Raw genomic sequence first — 18,420 nt, 5'->3', positions numbered from 1 at the left:
ACAGAGCAGAAAACTGCTGCTGCACTGCTCTCTATGGGCAGAAAATTTCAAACACGTAACAACCCTGGCCAAATCCTAATGAGTGATGTCACAGCAGGTGTTTTGTCTTTGACAGTGGATGGAAAACACCTGCTGTGACATCACTGATTGGGGTGTGGCCAATATTTTAAAATTTATAAAAGTTTCCACCCATAGAGAGCAGCCGTTTTCTGCTGCTTGATTAATTGTTAATTTTATTTTTAAAACATGAAAAATGTGTTTATAGAAGATGTGATGTTAATTATCCATCATCTGAACTGAGTAATGGAATTTGAATAAATGTGTGCAGTATTTCCAGTGGCGTAAAATAAAGTATTATGTGCCAAATTCAGGTAAACAACACTCTCTCACTACTGAATCACTGTCTCTACATTTTCAGGTATATGTCATTTTATAGGCATTTTCTTAAAATTCTACCTGAGACACTGTATTTAGGTATCCCTGGAAGTAAAGATACACACAGTATTATACAGTGGCAAGAAAGAAGTCAGTGAACCCTTTGGAATGACCTGGTTTTCAGCTCTAATTGGTCATAAAATGTGATCAGATTAAATTCACTCATTAAACACACAAAGCCTTGAAAGGAAAAATTATGTTTTTTTGGAGAGCTTCCTCCATGGTGTCCTGTGATGGACACCTTGCTCAATACAACTATGTACCACGATTTGCATTTAATAGACTCATCAACAGAAATGTTAACCAGCTCCACTGATTACATTTAAAGTTCTGCATTGTGCCTTTGAAATCATCTTAGCTGGGCACACACTTCTGGTGAGAGTAGCCAAAGTACTAAATGGTCTCCAGAAACAGTTTGTCCCAGTGTGGACTGATTTTTCCAGGCTTAGCTCCCATCAGCAGATGCTTCTGGTTGATTGGGTCACCTTTAGAAATCAAAGTTGCTCTAACCCACACATCCAATCATATTTCATTGATTGGAGATTTGCTAACTCTTGAACATTAGACCTTTTTGTTCATTACCCAAGGGGTTCACATACTTTTTCCAACCTAGACTGTGAATGTTTAAAATGATGTATTCAACATGGACAAGAACAATACAATGGTTTGAGTGTTTTTAGTCAAAATGTATTTTTCATTATTGTAATATATTTTGTGACAACTTTATAGATAAATACAGGCCATTCAGGGTTCACTTGCTCCACAACAATTGTGTGGATGTTCACTATTAACATGCTAAATGTTAATACTGCATATTGATAGTGAGTAAGTGGAAGGGTTAAAATGATGTAGAATTATGCAAGATGACTTCATCAACCTTTTTATAGAATTATTTCCTCAAAATACTATCTCTCAGTGGTCTTCGTATGAGTTGCGACATTAAGCCATTCTTGTTGTCTTGTAACCAAACCATAAATTGTTTACTTTCTATATTTGCAATGTATTTATTTATTTAAATATGTAATGTTTGACCGGTCAGAATAATACATGCTAATATTTTCTGGGTTTTGGGGGAATTTTTCATAATTTTATGTTTACCTTGTAGTCAGTGGGTTTCATTGATTCTTTTGCAACTCCCTTTAGCTAAAGTGGGGTACACACCAAAAGATAATCAGGCCTTTTATCGTCCTGAATCCCCTCTTCTGATCAAAGTCTACAAAGGCTCGATTATTGAATGGTTCTAACAAGTGATTTTACCCTCCCCGATCTGCTCTGAAGACGATCAGGGCTGCCTCAATAAATATTAAACATGTTCAATATTTACAATCAAAAATCCTGTTGTGTGGGGAGTAGATCAAGAAGAGCCGAGCTCTCACTCTGTGGATTATCATATGGAACAGGGCATTAGCCAATCAGGAAGCAAGCTGATTGAGGACAGAAGCACAGCAAACAAGAGATGTCGCCGTCCGCCGTGTATATTTACTCTAAAGTCTCGTTTGACCACGTGACATTTCAAGTTTTGAAAGTCCAGACTCTGGGTGTTGGTGGACAGAATCTGTTTGTGTGAGGTGTGCTGTGTTGGCATTTTCGTTGCACACCACACACTAGAAGAACAAAACAGCGAAATCTGACATTATATGTCGTCATGTGAGTTGTCTCTCACATTTTCTAAATTAATAAGGTATTACAAATTGTTAAGTGTGAGCCAGGCTTAACTCAACAACAAGACTTTATGTTAAAAGAGTGTGGTGTGAGATTAGTGCTCTGTCCATGGCTCACCTGTTTGAGGTTGTACAATCCATGTCTGTCACAGTTAGGAAATTTGAGCCCATACAGGTTCTCCAGTGGGCCTCTGTTATCCTGAGAGCTCATTTTTGAGATCTCCTCTAAGACCTTGTCCAACTCCTGCTGACAGGCACTCTGAAAGAATGAAAGAGACAGTTATTCATACTAACACCAATGACTACTAAGCATTTTCACAAAAACATTTGCAAAGAAAAAGAACTTAAAGTCATGTGGATAAAAAGATGAGGAGACAAAAAATACAGTAAGGAAAAGTTAGAACTAAGTTTGAGGCCAAGAATGTGCTCTGTCCAAGAAAAAGAATGGTGGAATAAAATACTTCTGTGTGTCTTGTAAAAATGTCACAAATGCACACATTTGTAGCTAACATTTTTACGAGGTGCAGTTAGGCAAGCAGAAGGTTCAGCCGATATTATTGATGTGTGTCTAGTGGGGTGGAACATGAGTGGTTAGACTGCTTAACTCAGCAGGTGGCCACGGCCACACATGCACACAAACACACACACGTCCATGCACATACATCAATACTGTGCACAGAATTCCTGTTGCATGGATGTGCACACACACACACACACACACACACACACACACACACACATTTTACATGTATTCATGTGAACATACAAGCACATATACTGTACTGTAGCCATACATACATACTTAGATCAGGCTGCCAGCGGAATCAAAGGGGTTCAGTCTTATGATTATTTGGCTGAGGATCAGAGAGAGGGGCTACCACAAACCTTATCTGAATATATGGATGTAAAGTACTGTTTCTCTATCTCTTGCTTTCAGTTTCACACTCTCTTACAGTCTTTGACTCCTTGTCTCTCTCTGTCCCTCATAATAAAGACACACATAAATCCACATCTCAGTACATGCACCCTCCAACTTCACTGCTGCTCCCATTACATAGTTTAGGTATAGTTTTTCCTAGGGCATTTATTGCCAGGTAATACTCATATATATTTTGTTGCTGTATTTACTCTCTGTCTCTCTCTGGCCTTAAGGACATGCCAATAAACTACACTGTGAGAAATAGAGAACAAAATCCAGTCTTTGTTTCAAGCAAAAATGCATGTGTTTCATTGCAGCATTTTGACACAGTGAACCACTGCATTCTGCTATCTGTAATCTGCAGTATAGACAAAGCACTTTTTTGGTTTGAATTCTATCTCACTGGACACTCTTTCTATGTGTCATGGCAAGGACAAACGTCCTTATCCCATCCCCTCCTGACAGGGGTGCCCCAATGATCGTTACTTTGCAATATACACCACTTCCTTAGGTGTAGGGTCCAATTCCAAACTTCTCATATTACTGCTACACAGACAACACCCAACTATACCTGCCCTTCCTGCTAGATGATGCCCTTATTTCTCAAACATATCCACATGGCTTCAACTAAACCTCTCTAAGACTGAACTCTTAATCATTCCTGCCAATCAATCTCTACATCAAATTATGAAATCTCTTCATTTCTCACCCCAACCAAGGCTGAGCAAAACTTGGGTGTCATGTTGACCGTGATGACTAGCTATCCCTCTATGACCATGTTGCTTCTGTCTCCCACTCACTTTGCACAATACAACAAAAGAATAATCACAACTTATCTGACTCAGTACACCACCCAACTCTTGGTACAGGCTATGGTTATCTCTCACTGCAACTACTGTAATATCTTTCTAGCCAGAATCCCTTCATGCACACTGAAAGCCTCACACAGTCCAGAATACAGCAGCAGATCTGGTCTTTGATCAGCCTAAAAGGAGACATGTCTCACTGGTGCTCATTGATTTCTACTGGATACCCTTGGCCACCCAAATCAAATTCAAGTCACAAATGCTTGCCTACAGAGTGGCTTCTGGGTCTGCACCCATCTACCTAAACTCAATCATACAGGTTTATGTTCCTTCTCGGCCACTGTGCTCCTTTAAGGATTGTGTTCTGGCACTGCCAACCCTGCACAGGATATAAAACAATGTAAAACCTGGTGCCTGGTACATTACCCACAAAGCAAGTTGACCACTGACAGTAAAATCGGAGATTTGGGTGTGTTTAAAGCCTCTAAAGGACATTATAGGACATAGTTTGACGATATACTTAAACCTTCACATTATTACCATGAAAACATTGTCTCCAGAATCTGCTTTCCATGAACAAAGAAATAAAATGTTTTTTAGTTAAGCAAGTATTAAGAAGGTTTAATGAAGCCAAAGGGCAAAAAAATAGATATTTTAAATGTCAGTGACAATCAAGACAGCTGTGAAGAGGCTTTTATCTATCAAAAATCAAGTATATATTGAGCCATTTGGGTTACAAATCTGATACGACCCCAGCTCTGACAGGGCGGTATGCATTTTTGTATACAGTACATGGCCACCCACAACGAAGTGCATCCATGCTTGACACCAGCCGTCTGAAATCCCTCCCGCTACCCAGCTGCGTGACTCCTTTTTACTGCATTCTCTCTTTTGTTGCTTCTAATGATCTTGACAATTGTTTTGTACTCTGCCACTTATGATTTTTTGTTTTATTTTGTTGTTTTGCTGCAACTGATTGAGTTAAATGAGGGAGAAAATGAGCAAATGCATATCATTGTTTGCCATGTTGAAACATATATGGGCCTCCTCTGCACAGCCCCCAGGGCCCAAGCTCATTTGCATGAAACAGAAAGAATATCTGCCACCCTATAAAGGATTTTCCAGGAACTGTTTTTTGTGAAGCTGCTTTTGAGAATGTAGAAGTTTGGGTGAGCGTTAGCGACAGGGAATGGGGGACTCTGTCATTAATTTTTAGTTCAATTTAATTTAACACACACACACACACACACACACACACACACACACACATATATATATATATATATATATATATATATATATATACACACACACACATATTTTTTTTTATTATCACAGAAAATATTCTCACATTCTTGGACTTTTTAACACCAACATCTGTATGATAGCTCATTAATGTGTGTTTGTATTGATCATTGTTCTGGTCTCCACCAGGTAAGCTGCTTCAGTGTCAAATTTGTTTTTTGCCTAAAGTGAGGGTTAATCCAGAGTAAAAGTTTTATTTAGGCAAGGTAAGGATAAGTCTCCAAGAATTAATAATTGTAAGAGATAAAAAAAATTGTGTAGTTCTGTGTCTGTGTCTGTGCATGTGCATATGTTTGTTTGACTGAAAGAGTGCCCAGAGGAGGTCACTACTGTACTATACATTGTTCCTCACGCAGCTCATTATTGACCTTTTGTCACTGCTTGCTTTCAATAGGCAGACTGACAATTTAGCTGTACTTTGCCATGCACTGTAAAACTACAGTATACAGAAAACGTTAGCATGCTGTTTTGTTCAATTTTCATGGAGCTACTAGGGTTCTACGCTCATGCTAAATTATATCGCACTAAGCCTTTTTTTCTGAATTTTTAATTTTTCTACAGTATCTGCTACTGTGTCTGTATAGCAAACAAATGAAGGTGCAAGAGACATTAAAATATTGTGTTATAACAATATATATATATATTTTTTTTTGAGATAATAACTTGCGGAGGCAACATCCTTAGACGTTAGGCTAATACCGTAGTGTAAAGTGGTGGCGTAAAGAATCTTTATTTTTAGAATAAGGCAGACCACTGTGCTGCATTTCAAACCCAGTGGATCATTGAGGATGTATGAGATAATTATAACACTATGTTTGTGATATTAGACACAAGCTAGGAAAGAGTAATTAAATAACAATTATTTGCTGATCTTGTGTTTGTTTTACAACTTTAGCCTTTAGTTACAATGTGTAATAAGTTTGAGGAAATTAATCCTGAGTTGTCACCTATAAATAGATCATGGCTAAAAGATTTGTAAATTTCCCACAAGTGGGATAAATAAAGTATATCTTATCTTATCTTAGTCCTGACCTGAGGCACCTTTGGGGGTCGCAGGTCCTCTAGTTGATTTGTCCTCATCTTGCTTTTGAGCTCATTCAAGTGATGGTTCTTGGCGGACTCTTGCCAAATCCTTACGTCTAGGGCAGGTCTCCTGGTGAGTGGATTCTCAGTCCCATGTACCTCTGCAGCAAATAAAGACACACAAGAAACTCAGACATACAAAACATCTGCCTGGGCCTTCTTGGAAACAGACTTTATGTCTGGGTCCAGAGAGAGCTTTGCAAAGCTAATTCAACATTTCTGGTTTTAATCCCAGTGCAATGTTCAAATACTTGTAGGTTCTTAGATATCCATCTTCTGAGTCAGTCTTTTGAACATAAAAGTAATGTATTTTAGTATGTATTTAATCAACAGCTGTTATGCACACACAACTGTCTCACCTCACATTGTCTACATTTATCCATTCTTTAAACACATGCTGCTATCAAAAGCAAACAATTTTGTAATTACAGGTCTTTTTACAAGTCATCTTAATCCTAGAATTAGAAGACAAAGTCACTCTGTGTCCTGAAGGCATCCTGTGTCCCTCATACCTCATGTGACTGATACTATGCTGGACAGGCAGAGCAATGGCTATAATTACTATGGCAACAGTGTAAACAGAATTACTAAGATCTTTTCTCAGCACATCCAGTGCATTTAGGTTTATAACACTTATGACATGGTTTGATCTCTTCTAAGAACTGGGGTCACTCTCAGTGTGTTTCCTGCTGCTTGTTGGAGGATACAAGAGAGACAAAACACAAACAACAAGCTAACAAGTTAATTCAGAACAGAAACAAATGTGATGCAAATTCATTCAGAGCATCAGAAACAGACAAATGTTGTGCCACAACACAAGTACATGGAGGGCATAACACTGTGTAGACATTTATCAACATAGTCTTAGATGTCAAAGTCCTGATCCTTGTCTTACACATTTTAACAGAAGATGACAAACCTGTGACTGAATTAAAGAGCTGAGCTTGACTGCTAGTCACTAGAGGTGAGTCCAGACTTGTGAGAAAGCACTTCTGATGAGGATTTTTCATGCTGAGTAAGGATTTTGTGGGGGTATCTATCGTAGCTGCCAGAGGCTCTGTGTGTGCATTTGTGTGTGTCTGTAATTAGCCCTGTCAAAAGTGGAGCAGAACTCTGAGGTTGTAAATCACGCCTGAGAGGGAAAAGCCCCACAGCGAATCTTCAGAGCTCCATACACATGCTATGACACTGTCTGAAATGCTTCTGTGCGTGTTAATGTGTATCTAGGCACATTTTCTTCACACTTGGCCAGGTGTTAAAACTAAGTAAGTGTGGTTTCTACACTGCAACAAACTAACTAAATAAATAACAGTTTCTTCTAAAAAGAGACTGACTGTCTTCACAGGTCCACTCATTTTCTCAGGCTATATTCACCACCTGAGTAGATGACCCGAGTGTAAATGGTATCGACCCTGATCATGTGGTGTCAAAATTACTGCAGGAGAAAATGATGTGGAGCAAAACAAAAAATAATGCTTCTTATGACATTACAACAAACCATGATCATTATAGTGAATTCATGTCATATATGAACATTTCTTGAATTTTTTTTTCCTAGAAAATAGATAGAGCACAAAGCTCTTCCTCACACTATTGATAAATAGAGAGTTGCCATCTTAAATACAGACAATTCATGTTTACAAACACACATGATACATCACACCTGTTACAAATAGTAATACATGTCATTTTAATTATATACACAAAATATATAGATTTAAATTTATCTAGATTACATATATATAAATCACAGTGTATATAATAATAATACAATATATATATATATATATAATCAATAATTTATATTCCCTAAAGGACTCAGGCTGAAGCCATCATAATATATCATCATACTGTGTCTCTATTAGAGACGCCTCTGTCGATTTATCTATTATAATAGGGGAAGAAAATGTAATACCATAGGTGAACACTTAAGAATTGAACAACAATGAGAAATGTTACCGTTAAAGCTATGACGTAGAGTATTCAATCACAAAAACAATCTAATGTTCAAAATCCTCCTTAAGGCCTTCAGAAGCTGAAGTACTATGTGTGTTTATCTAGAAGAGTTCACATTCTAGGAGCATAGTTTATTAATCACTGTTATGGTAAGGTTTTAGCAGTTTATTTTGGGTGAATACTTTCAAGATGCATGGCTGAGGCAGTTTGAAGGAGGCAGGGTCAGAACTGATGTCAGGGGCTCATTAACTGTCAGAAGTTGCATCTGAAGTATTTTTCTGGATTTCAAGTTGAGTCCGACACACCACAAGTTAGATGCCAAGGACAAGACATTTTGCAGGCAAAAAGAGAAAACAGAGTCCATTTTGCACACCATCACAAACTGTCTGTAAGCTCCTTTTAAACTGAACATCCTCCTGGAAACATCAACTGGACTGACGCAATAGCTCCTCAGGCATCTCCAGAGAGTTCGCCTAATCTGAGTGAGCTGGAAATGAGAAAGGTAAGCTAGGTGCTGAGTCAACCACACACACCCACAGAGGGAAAAATCGCATCCACCTAGGAGAGTCTAGAGCCCCTTTTCCACAGCCTTTTCAAGGCAGGAACATTGTGCCATTATTCTGCCTCTCAGTAAATATTAAGTTGCATGAAATGGAGGTACTCAAGTAAAGTAAAAGTACCTCAAAATTGTATTTACATACAATACTTGAGTAAATGTACTTATGTTCCACCACTTCCACCATTACTTACTTACTCCTCATAAGCCTCTAGCTCCAATAATAAGTCCTTTACTATCACCATGGAGGCTAATGCTGAAAGTTGAGTCTGCCCAGTCATATTTTTCGCATAAGTTTTAATTTGCTTTAAGGCTGAGAATGTCCGCTCGACAGAAGCAGTGTTTTTATTTGTCTGCAAAAAATCTGCAATTTCGGTGAGTAAAACACATTTTACCTGTATTTTGTTGTTTATGTGTTTGTTTGTTTGTTTTATTGGTCAATATTGATATTTCTTGTTGGAGATGTGTGTGGTACAGCTGTGGCTGCAGTGCCTGTCTGTGATGCAAAGTTCTGTTGTACTGTGTTTCTGCATATTGTTGATGGTTTCTATAGCCGTGGCATCATAATGATGGTAGTAAGAGGTGGGTTGATTCGGTACAACACCAGTAAAGGCCTAGGCATGAAATACACAGCCCACCACTGGTGTATAATACAAGGGGGCTTCAAAAAGTTTGCGGAAAAAGTACATAGCTAAAAATCATATGCAGGAATTTTGATCTGCACCTGTATGTTCTCGTATTACCGTATCATAACATGTTCTAACAAATAAACATCATAACTGCCTAAACCGTTTTTTCCAACTGTCCTTTTCCCACAAACTTTTTGAAGCCCCCTCTTATAAAATATATAATATACCTGCACATGCCCACATTTCCCATGGGCAGACAGTTAAAACTGTGGCCATAAAAAAGACATTGATTTTTAAGAAGTCATATTATATTCACAGCAGAGGTCAAGGATGGCTAAATGTCATAAATTCCAACCTCCATTGAGCACACAAGCTTAGAATTATGATCCAAGTTGTGTTAAGATATTCACAAACAGTGGAAGAATCTGTCATATGGAGAGCTTCTGCAGAACATATTAAACATGTGATGGAATTTTGGTCTGTGGTTAAAAATATATAAGAACCTAAAGAAAACAGATGAGCTTTCCTTTCCCTTCAAAAGTTTTACATAGAGTGCTAGTATGTATCACAAGGCAACTGTGGCTGGAGGAGTGCTGTATTGTCAAGCTACCTGAGGTGTAAATACAAAAAGGTTATAAAGGTTTTCTATAGTTGTGTTTAAGATTTTGTTTTCTGTAGACACTTAGAAAAACTCATGACAGCATGTTCCACAGAGAAGAAAAAACATGTCTTAAGCCAGCAGCTGTCATCTAAATACTGTGTTGTTGATTCTGTCTTCAGTGCCATAGAAACTACCTGTCTTGAGCTGTTGGAGTGTTGGCTTTTAGTATTGCCTTTGAGCAATGCTTTCACAGTTCTCTCATAGCACAGAATGAGTAATGTCTTTCCAGAGTTGCTTAGCATTAATGTATTTGCCCTGTTATCGTATACACTGGAGCTGTGTCTCAAACACTTGACTGTGCTTCCATGGCCAAGAAAGTGGCCTTACAGTACTTCAAACCATTGTCAGTGTAAATGGTTCTTCTCAAGGCTCAACCACTTCAAACAGTTTACTGCTGGCAAATTTACAAAAAGCAATTGAATAATGAAGAAGATTTTGTCTCGCCAGAGATCCCCTTCAAACCTTTTACGGTTAGCTATTTCTTTCAACTCTTGATGTTGCTTTGCTTCCATGTGGCTGTGTGTGTGTCATCCGAACCAAATGATGTTTCCTTTGTAGTTTAAAAGGACAACTGCTGCCAATTGGCACTCCTGCAGTGTTGTTAGACTGGAAATAGAATGTGTGTACACTGGGGTCAAGGTTGACATTTACAAAATATAGACTTTCACCACTGACATAAGTTTTATTTGTATTTTTTTAAGTTTCATTCATACATAAACATTATTGTTGTAATAAAGTTGGTGGAGATGGAGCTGATTTTAACAATACTGTTAGTAGTTTGATTGATTATATGTTTTTTGTGAATCTTAATCTGAAAAGTAAGTAATAAGTGGAGTAAATGTGGTGGATTTCAAAGTTCACTATTTCCCTCTGAAATGTGTTGAGTCAAAGTAGCACAAAATGACATTAAAGTACAGAATTGTACTTTAAGTAGAGTACTTGAATGTGTACTTGTGTACCTGCTGTGATTATACATTCTGGCTCACTAATGTTGTAATCATATTATACAAATGTGATTTTTCAACATGGACTGTTTTTAAGATTAGCATGAATGGGGGAGGGCTTCCTATTTACACCTCAGGGGGAGATTTCTCAGAATTGCAGGCGCCAGCTTGCAGTTCCCACCCAAAGTGATCTCTTATGGCTTCATCTTTTCCTGTGGATGTGTAATGCACACAAGTGCACTTACATCTACATAGAGTAATTAAAGACCATAGAGGGTGAATAAAGGAGAGGACGCAAGTCTCAACATAGGATCACCTGCAGGGCAACAAGGCCAGTTTTAGACCACTCACAACAGGAGAAAAGGTAGAAGGAGAGAGAAGACTTTTGGGCATCTCCTTGTCTGTAGACAGGATAGTGGTAGTACACAGGATAGTGGTATCCTAATGGCTGGGGAAGGGAGTTAGCAGAGGAATGGTGGTCTGCATAGTTTAGCAAAGAATACACAAATATGCTTGCATAGATGGACTTGAACAAAAGCCATACTGTAGAATATAGTTGAATGCGGATTACATTCAGTGACATTTATAAAAAATCTCTGTTCTTATGCTCTCTGTAAATTGCAACTACTCCATAGTTAAAGGTATACATTGTAGGATTTGTCAGTTGCACCACTAAAAATGGCCCCTCCTCAGAGGAAGAGAGAGACAGAGAGAGAGAGAGAGAGAGAGAGAGAGAAAGAGAGAGAATTAGAATTTGCATAGCCCTTTATTATGCACTACCAAAGGTAGACCTCAGTTACATAGTTACCTGCAGGTGAAGAAAAGAAAAACAAGAACAAAAACATTTTGTTATAGGCATGCTCCACCCTGAGCCAAGCTGTCAGCAGTCCCATAAGAATCTGGGTCTACAAAGGGTCCACACTGCCCATCCCCCATGCCTGGCTCAGCCAGATGGAAAAAGACCAGAGAACCAGGTACAGCATTTCCCTTTCACACATGCAGCAAACAGTTGGAGAACAGTCGTGTGAGATGCATTATCTCCTATTGGAAATATTCTGATTAGTTTAGGTGAGGGGTGACACCTTTGGGCAGAGTTTACAGGAGTCTAGCGCTGCAGGAGAGAAGGTCATTAATATGCTCACTCACTCACTATGAATTCTCTGGACAATTACCGGCTCTATTCACACATAAACTTAAAGGAGGTTTAAAAGCTAGACTTATAAAGCTTACTTATAAAGAAATGGGACAACCCTGCCTTGCCCCTGCACAGAGCTTGGCCACCTGAGATATCCCCAGACTTTCATTAAAACTTCAGCACCACTGTACAATAATCCTACCCATGATACAAAAGATTTAAGTACTGAAAACAAAGAGTTGTGTGTCCACCCTGTCAAGTCAAGTCAAATTTTATTTATATAATTCACAACAGAAGTTATCTCGAGGCACTGTACATATAGAGCAGGTCTAGACCGTACTCTTTATCTTATAAAATTTACAGAGAGAAACCCAACAGATCCCACCATGAGCAAGCACTGTCAAATACTTTTTCCTGATCTAAAGAGATAATACATCTCAAGTCAAGCACAGAAGGAAGGAAGAGGTTGTCCATTATTGATCTGCCCTGTACACCGTATGTTTGATTATTATGAACAAGTATGTCCAGATAGTACCCTCATCTGTCTGACAGTACTGTGGAAAGCACTATATAGTCTGTGCATAAAAGGGCCATCAGCCTCCATTTTCTTAGCAAGACTAAATCTCCTATTTTGGGAGACATGTCCCTGCATGAAAGCAGTACCTCATGCGGTTCAGGCCCAACCGAACACCAGACACATTTAAGTCAGTGGTGAACCCATCTATCCCTGGAGCACATCCAGAAGCCATCTGATCAGCAGCTGCAGCTCAGCTCCTCCAAGCTGAGTTCTCTGTTCTGCTCTGGTTTATCCTCAGGGCTGAGCTGAGGATGCCCCTCTGACAACCCTGCAGCACTACTCGGATCACAGTCTCAGCTCAAAAAGGAGAAGAGTAAAACAACACAACATGGCTCCTCATTTCCCCTTAATCTATCATCACCCTGCCACCAGGAAGCATCAAGAATGTCATTGACTTGCCCTTTCTCCAAACTGGAGAATAAAGAGCTTGGAACATCCATGTCCTTTATGTTGGGGAAACCAAACCTAACGAGTAATCCTTTCATGCATGAAAATCCTGTGCTCCAGTCTTTTCTCCTACAACAGGCTGTCAGCAGCAGTCTGGGTTACTGCTGCTCATACATAGCACACTCAGTGTGCTCTGCCCACTTCCCACCACTACCTCAGCAGATCCAAATTGTCCTTTTCCCTTTACCAACAGACCCAAAACTTGAAAACTCTGCAAAGCTTTATCCTGCAGCAAACTTCTGTTGAAATGCCAACATGACCTAATTTTTTGTCCTGGAGAGATGATCAATTCTGCGCTGTAGTAATGGAGCTACTAACTAGACTTGATGCCATGTGATATGTGAAATGTTTAACCTATCTAACCTTGATGCACCCACCTTGTTATTGCTCACCCTGTGGACAGTCTAGCAGTGGGGTGTTTCAACCTCCATGCATCCAGTAGGTCTAACTGAGTGACTGCCCTGCTTTAACTTGCAGATGAATGTGTGGTTCTACACTTGTCCTGTCCAGGGTTAAATCAATGTTGCAGTTCCAATTCTCACCAATGATCACCTGCTCCTGACCATATTTCTGCAGATCACCCCTTACAACACTAAGAAAATTTAATCTGTTGTGACAGAGACATTAACCAAACAGATTGCATAATTTAATTTCTACTCTTAAAATCAGGCACTTTCCTTTAACTAATTCCACAGTTGATAAAATCTTTGGATTGTCCTTAACTAGCTTAATTTCTACGCCTCCACAGAAGTTTGCTGCCATGACTGAGTGTATACAACCAATCCCACCACAGACCCCAATCTATCTCATTAGTTTGATCACTATGTGTTTCCTGTAGAAAAAAACATATCAGTCTTTTCCTGTTTCACAACCTCAGCCACTAAAGCCCTCTTACATGTGTTCCTCCCATCATTATGTTAATAGATCCAGCCCTGAGCCCCATAGAATGCAATAAAGGTAAAGCAGAGACGGCGACAGAAAACAACCAGCATAGAACATCAAAGAGAAGAAAACACCCTGTTACACATGATTATAATTCATTTCATGTTTTGTCCTTTTAATATTTTAACCCCTTGCTGCCATGCAAAAACACTTTTTTTCATCAAGCAGGGAGAGAGGAAGAGACACAGTGGTTGTGATTCACAAATGTTTGTATTATGTACAAATATACACTCCCACACACTCCATTGGGAGGGTGCCCCACACTGAAAAATTTGTGGACAGAAAAGTCCAGAACACAGCTAAATTAAAAAAAAAGATTTGGAGAGGTGAGATAAAAGTGTCCAGGATGACAAAGTTTATAAGCGCTGTAAAATCATTTCTTGTAGATAGATTAATGTAGATTGTAGATTAATGTGTCTATAATCCATAGACACATTAATTTCTCCAAGTCTGGAATCGACATTTCCCATAGCAGTGAACAATTTCCTTCTCAGTTGGCTGGGGAGAGCAGTGACTGCAGGATCACCATCAGTTTCACCATCATTCTGGGGTATGTCGTCTTTCAGGACAGTGCTGTTGCTTTTCTGTTTGATTATCTCCTCATCTGTTTAGGCCAGTTGAGATCATAAATATGATCAACCACCACAGTGGCTGCTCCTCATAAGAGTCCACAGCATAATCCATGGCATTTATTTTTTTCCTCAAAGGTCCCTTAGTTTGCTGGGAAGACAGTATAACTCCAGTGAGAGTTAGCCTCACACATGTAAACAAATCAGCTTGTGTGAATGAATAAGGTTTCAGGACAAGATCAGCCAGCAAGTTGCCCCAGATAATGCATAGCATAATAGCCATTCCTAGTGGCTACAATCTGTGTTTACCTTTGAGTCAGACTCAGAAACAACTGCTGATTCACATTAAAATCATGTTTATTTGGAAATCTGTAAGACACTTGTGCCAATTGTCCTGATAGATGTTGCTTTGTGCAAGGTCTCCATTTTTCTACAATGATGGTGGCAAATGCAAAGTTATCAACACTCATAGAGCCATAATAGCCACATTTATATATCAAGTATCATAATCCTCTAAGGTTAGGTGGTTATGGCAAAGAAATATATGATTAAACACACAGTTAAAGATGGGAAAGACTGTGGCTGCAGATGATAGAAAGATAAACAGTAAATGCAGATCTGTAACAGGACACAGTCTTGGCTTTCCTGCATGGAAATCTCTCTTAATAAACACCACTCAGATCTACACAGCCTTACCTTCTGCCTTGCTATCTAAAGGGTAGACTATTTCCTATAAACATCATTAAAATAATTCGAAGAATCATTGAAGCTTGGTGTTTTTACATTAAGTCTGGTTCCAAATTTTTATATTCCCCCAGCTGAATTTTTTTCACATTTTAACTAGTAGGTCTTTTTCACAGAAGACATGTTGACATTCCACAGGAAGAAAATTACATGTTTCTTATTTGAAGAAGTTCTCTGTGATATCTGATGGAGACCATTTAGATAGCAGTCCCATAACCATTATTTAAACTGCCACAAGTGCAATTCAGTTTTCCCTTACCAACAGTGAGTCTACCCCAATATGGAAATATTACTGAATATTACTAAATACTTTTTTGCTTGTTTTTCAAATAGTTGCTAGGCTTGAAGACATTCAGTTATATTTAGCCCAACCACTGAGATCATGTAGGCCTTTAGAGCACCCCTCCCCCTCGCAAACATTTGGGTAGTTACATGTCCAAACTGTTGCTGTTAGTGGAATGAAAATAATGCTCTGGAATAGAAGTATTGGTTTTCAGGTTTTCAAATATGTCCAATGGACACAGAGTTGGTAATCAAAGAGTGGGCATTGCTCACCACGCCTTCCTTGCATACGTGTACATGTATGAGTCTAAATGTTAATACAGACAATGTATAATGATGCATCCATGTCACTGAAAGAAGCACCACACCTGCTATGGACTTAAGAGCCTCATGAGAGACAGTCCAATTTTTGTCCAGGATTCAAAAGAAGAGAGATGATTTGATTCATTTGGAGACCAAAGCTCACACTCATCGCCAGACTGAAACCTTTGTGGACCATAACTGGGAGAACATTTCCAAGTTGACTCCCAATGCAAAAATAGCCAAAGTGGAAATACTGAAGATGATGTGCCATTTTAAATATGAAATGCCTGTCAGATTGGAAGAATTCAAACTGTGGATTTAAACATGTTTTGCCATTGGCTGTCACCATTACTGTGTGGATATTTGTCAAAGCACACTTGCGGAGGTGGAGCAGGAGCAGAGGTGGTAAATGCTACGTTAATGACATCAGCAGTATAATATCACAAAATTATGTCAAAATGTAAGTGAATATGAAGTGTTCTCCTACCTGACAGACCTGGAGTGCTTTATTTGAACTCTGGACTGTTTACTCAGACTATCATGCTGTTTACTTCAGTTTAATGATAATATTGCCATCTGAACTCAGTATCACACCAAATAACCACAGCGAAAGTACATGCAGGTCTCTGTTCTCTTTCAAATGAACAGCAGTGTGGTTATGTAGGAGTGCTAATATAATTTCAACCAACTGCAGGAAACAACTCCAAAATGTGCATTTTAATAGGTACATAGGAGACAGATGTTGACATCTGATAGCAAGCAGTTACTCATGCTTGAAAAGCCAAACATAACTCAGTGAACTGGGGGCAAACCACAGTCTCAACTGATACTCATTTTCAGCTTTTCCTTTTGTGCTCTAACTGGTTTGAACACCAAAGACGGTAAATCTTAGCAGAGAGCACAGACATTATGCTTAACTAAAGTTACAGTGAATGGAATTGGGTTTGTTTTTACTAGCCTCTCCCACCAAAACCTCTAAGTCTGTGGTTACCATAAGTCTTCAACCAAATGAGGATTCTTGAAGGGAAAAAAAAATCATCTCTGCTCAGTCTTTTATTGTCTGAAAATATTTCAGACAAGACCTTATTGAGCACATTCTTCATAGAGTTGACCCAAGACACATGCAACAAGAGCCTGATTGAGAAAATAAGTGGTACTTGTTTCCATGGGGTTCTGAAACTCTTAGGAAAGTCTGTGAGCATCTTCTATATTTACTAAATGTTAACATTCCAAAATAGTAAGTTTTGAATTTTCATTTAGTTGCCTCTCTTAAGCACTGTAAACAAAATACATCAAAGTAAGACACTCCCAGTAGGAGAGCTTTGAGAATATGTGGGTTACAGACATGTTACGGGTTCATTGCAGGGATACTGCTTGTTTGCACTCACAGATGTGGGCTTGCCACTGCCTGCCAAACACATTGCATATGTCAACATTCATTCTCAGGAATCAATAGTGACCTTTTGTCCCTAATAGCTATAATGTGGGAGAGCAAAGCTTAACATTTCTATGTCCCCGCAGCATTTTTGGGTTATTTCTTTTGGGTATTTATTGTGGCTGAATGTGTTTGATGTAGTTGTGGTTTTTCTAGCATAAAAGGAGTCCTGCAGTGAAAATATTGTTTTGACTCATTGTGCAGCTTTCCGTAAAACTTCTTCATTTTAAGGTAATTGTTTGAAAATCATGCCCAGGTCAAAACTAGCTGGCTGGGTGATGCTGACTTACTATTAATCTTAATCAATATGTTCCTTGATGAATACTGTAAGTCTACATTGAATTTCAAGGAGTAAAACTGTCTCTAAGGCAGTCAAGACATTATTTCAGGTTTTTCAGAACCTGTAAGTCATTACCTACATTTTGTTTAGGAATTTAACTTAAAGTGCTGGGCACACTATAGAGCTTTTTTGTTGAAAGTTACAAGCAACACCTTTTACACTACACATAGTAATCTGATCCATTGTTAATGTAAAGTTATAAAATTGTGCAGCTTTAATGTTTCTTTTTCTGTACTTACCATTTGTTGCCTGGTGGTCCACACTTGTTGGGACATCTAATTCTACTTTTTGTCCACATCGACCTAAACCCTGGATGAGCTCCTGCAAAGGTAATTCAGCATCTGCGCTCGGGTAGCACCTCAGGCCACTAGAGCACCTTGGTGTGTAGACTCCACAAAGCTCCCCCTCTAGCCTGGCACACACTGGACAGCAGCCGCAGCCCGGCTCCCTCACTATTTCTGTACATATTGCTGTGACTTTGGGGCACGCAGCTAAATGGTCCGCGGTGCAACTTGGGCATCGGAAAACTAAATCCCCAAGTAAGATTCCAGGCAAGGCAAAGTACGCAAACAGCAACCCGCGTGTAAAATATATGACCATTCTAACGGTTGCTAGGTTTTTCAGTGACTATTGAAGTCCAAAATGACCCTTGGAAGGTAACAAAATGAACCTCAGGATCCCGAAAGTCAAC

General features: G+C 39.0%; 1 protein-coding gene across 2 annotated transcripts in view; it reads right to left on the bottom strand.

Moving 5' to 3' along the window:
• igfbp2b (insulin-like growth factor binding protein 2b) overlaps positions 1-18,420 on the bottom strand; it is a 27,665-nt gene extending 9,245 nt beyond the window's left edge. The window contains exons 1-3 of one of the 2 annotated variants that reach the window (XM_018696677.2): positions 17,969-18,420; positions 6,168-6,310; positions 2,215-2,355 (exon numbers count right to left, since the gene is read on the bottom strand). In XM_018696677.2, the coding sequence (XP_018552193.1) occupies positions 2,215-2,355; positions 6,168-6,310; positions 17,969-18,329 (645 nt within the window). In that variant the 5' untranslated portion in view covers positions 18,330-18,420. Of the gene's footprint in view, positions 1-2,214; positions 2,356-6,158; positions 6,311-17,968 lie in introns of both variants that reach the window. The other variant, XM_018696676.2, reaches the window with a different exon arrangement.

The sequence above is a fragment of the Lates calcarifer genome, linkage group LG1 (genome assembly GCF_001640805.2).
Source record: "Lates calcarifer isolate ASB-BC8 linkage group LG1, TLL_Latcal_v3, whole genome shotgun sequence".
NCBI classification, from domain to species: Eukaryota; Metazoa; Chordata; class Actinopteri; family Centropomidae; genus Lates; species Lates calcarifer.
The sequence above is the reverse complement of the archived record's forward strand: the minus strand, read 5'-3'. Positions and strand labels throughout refer to the sequence as shown.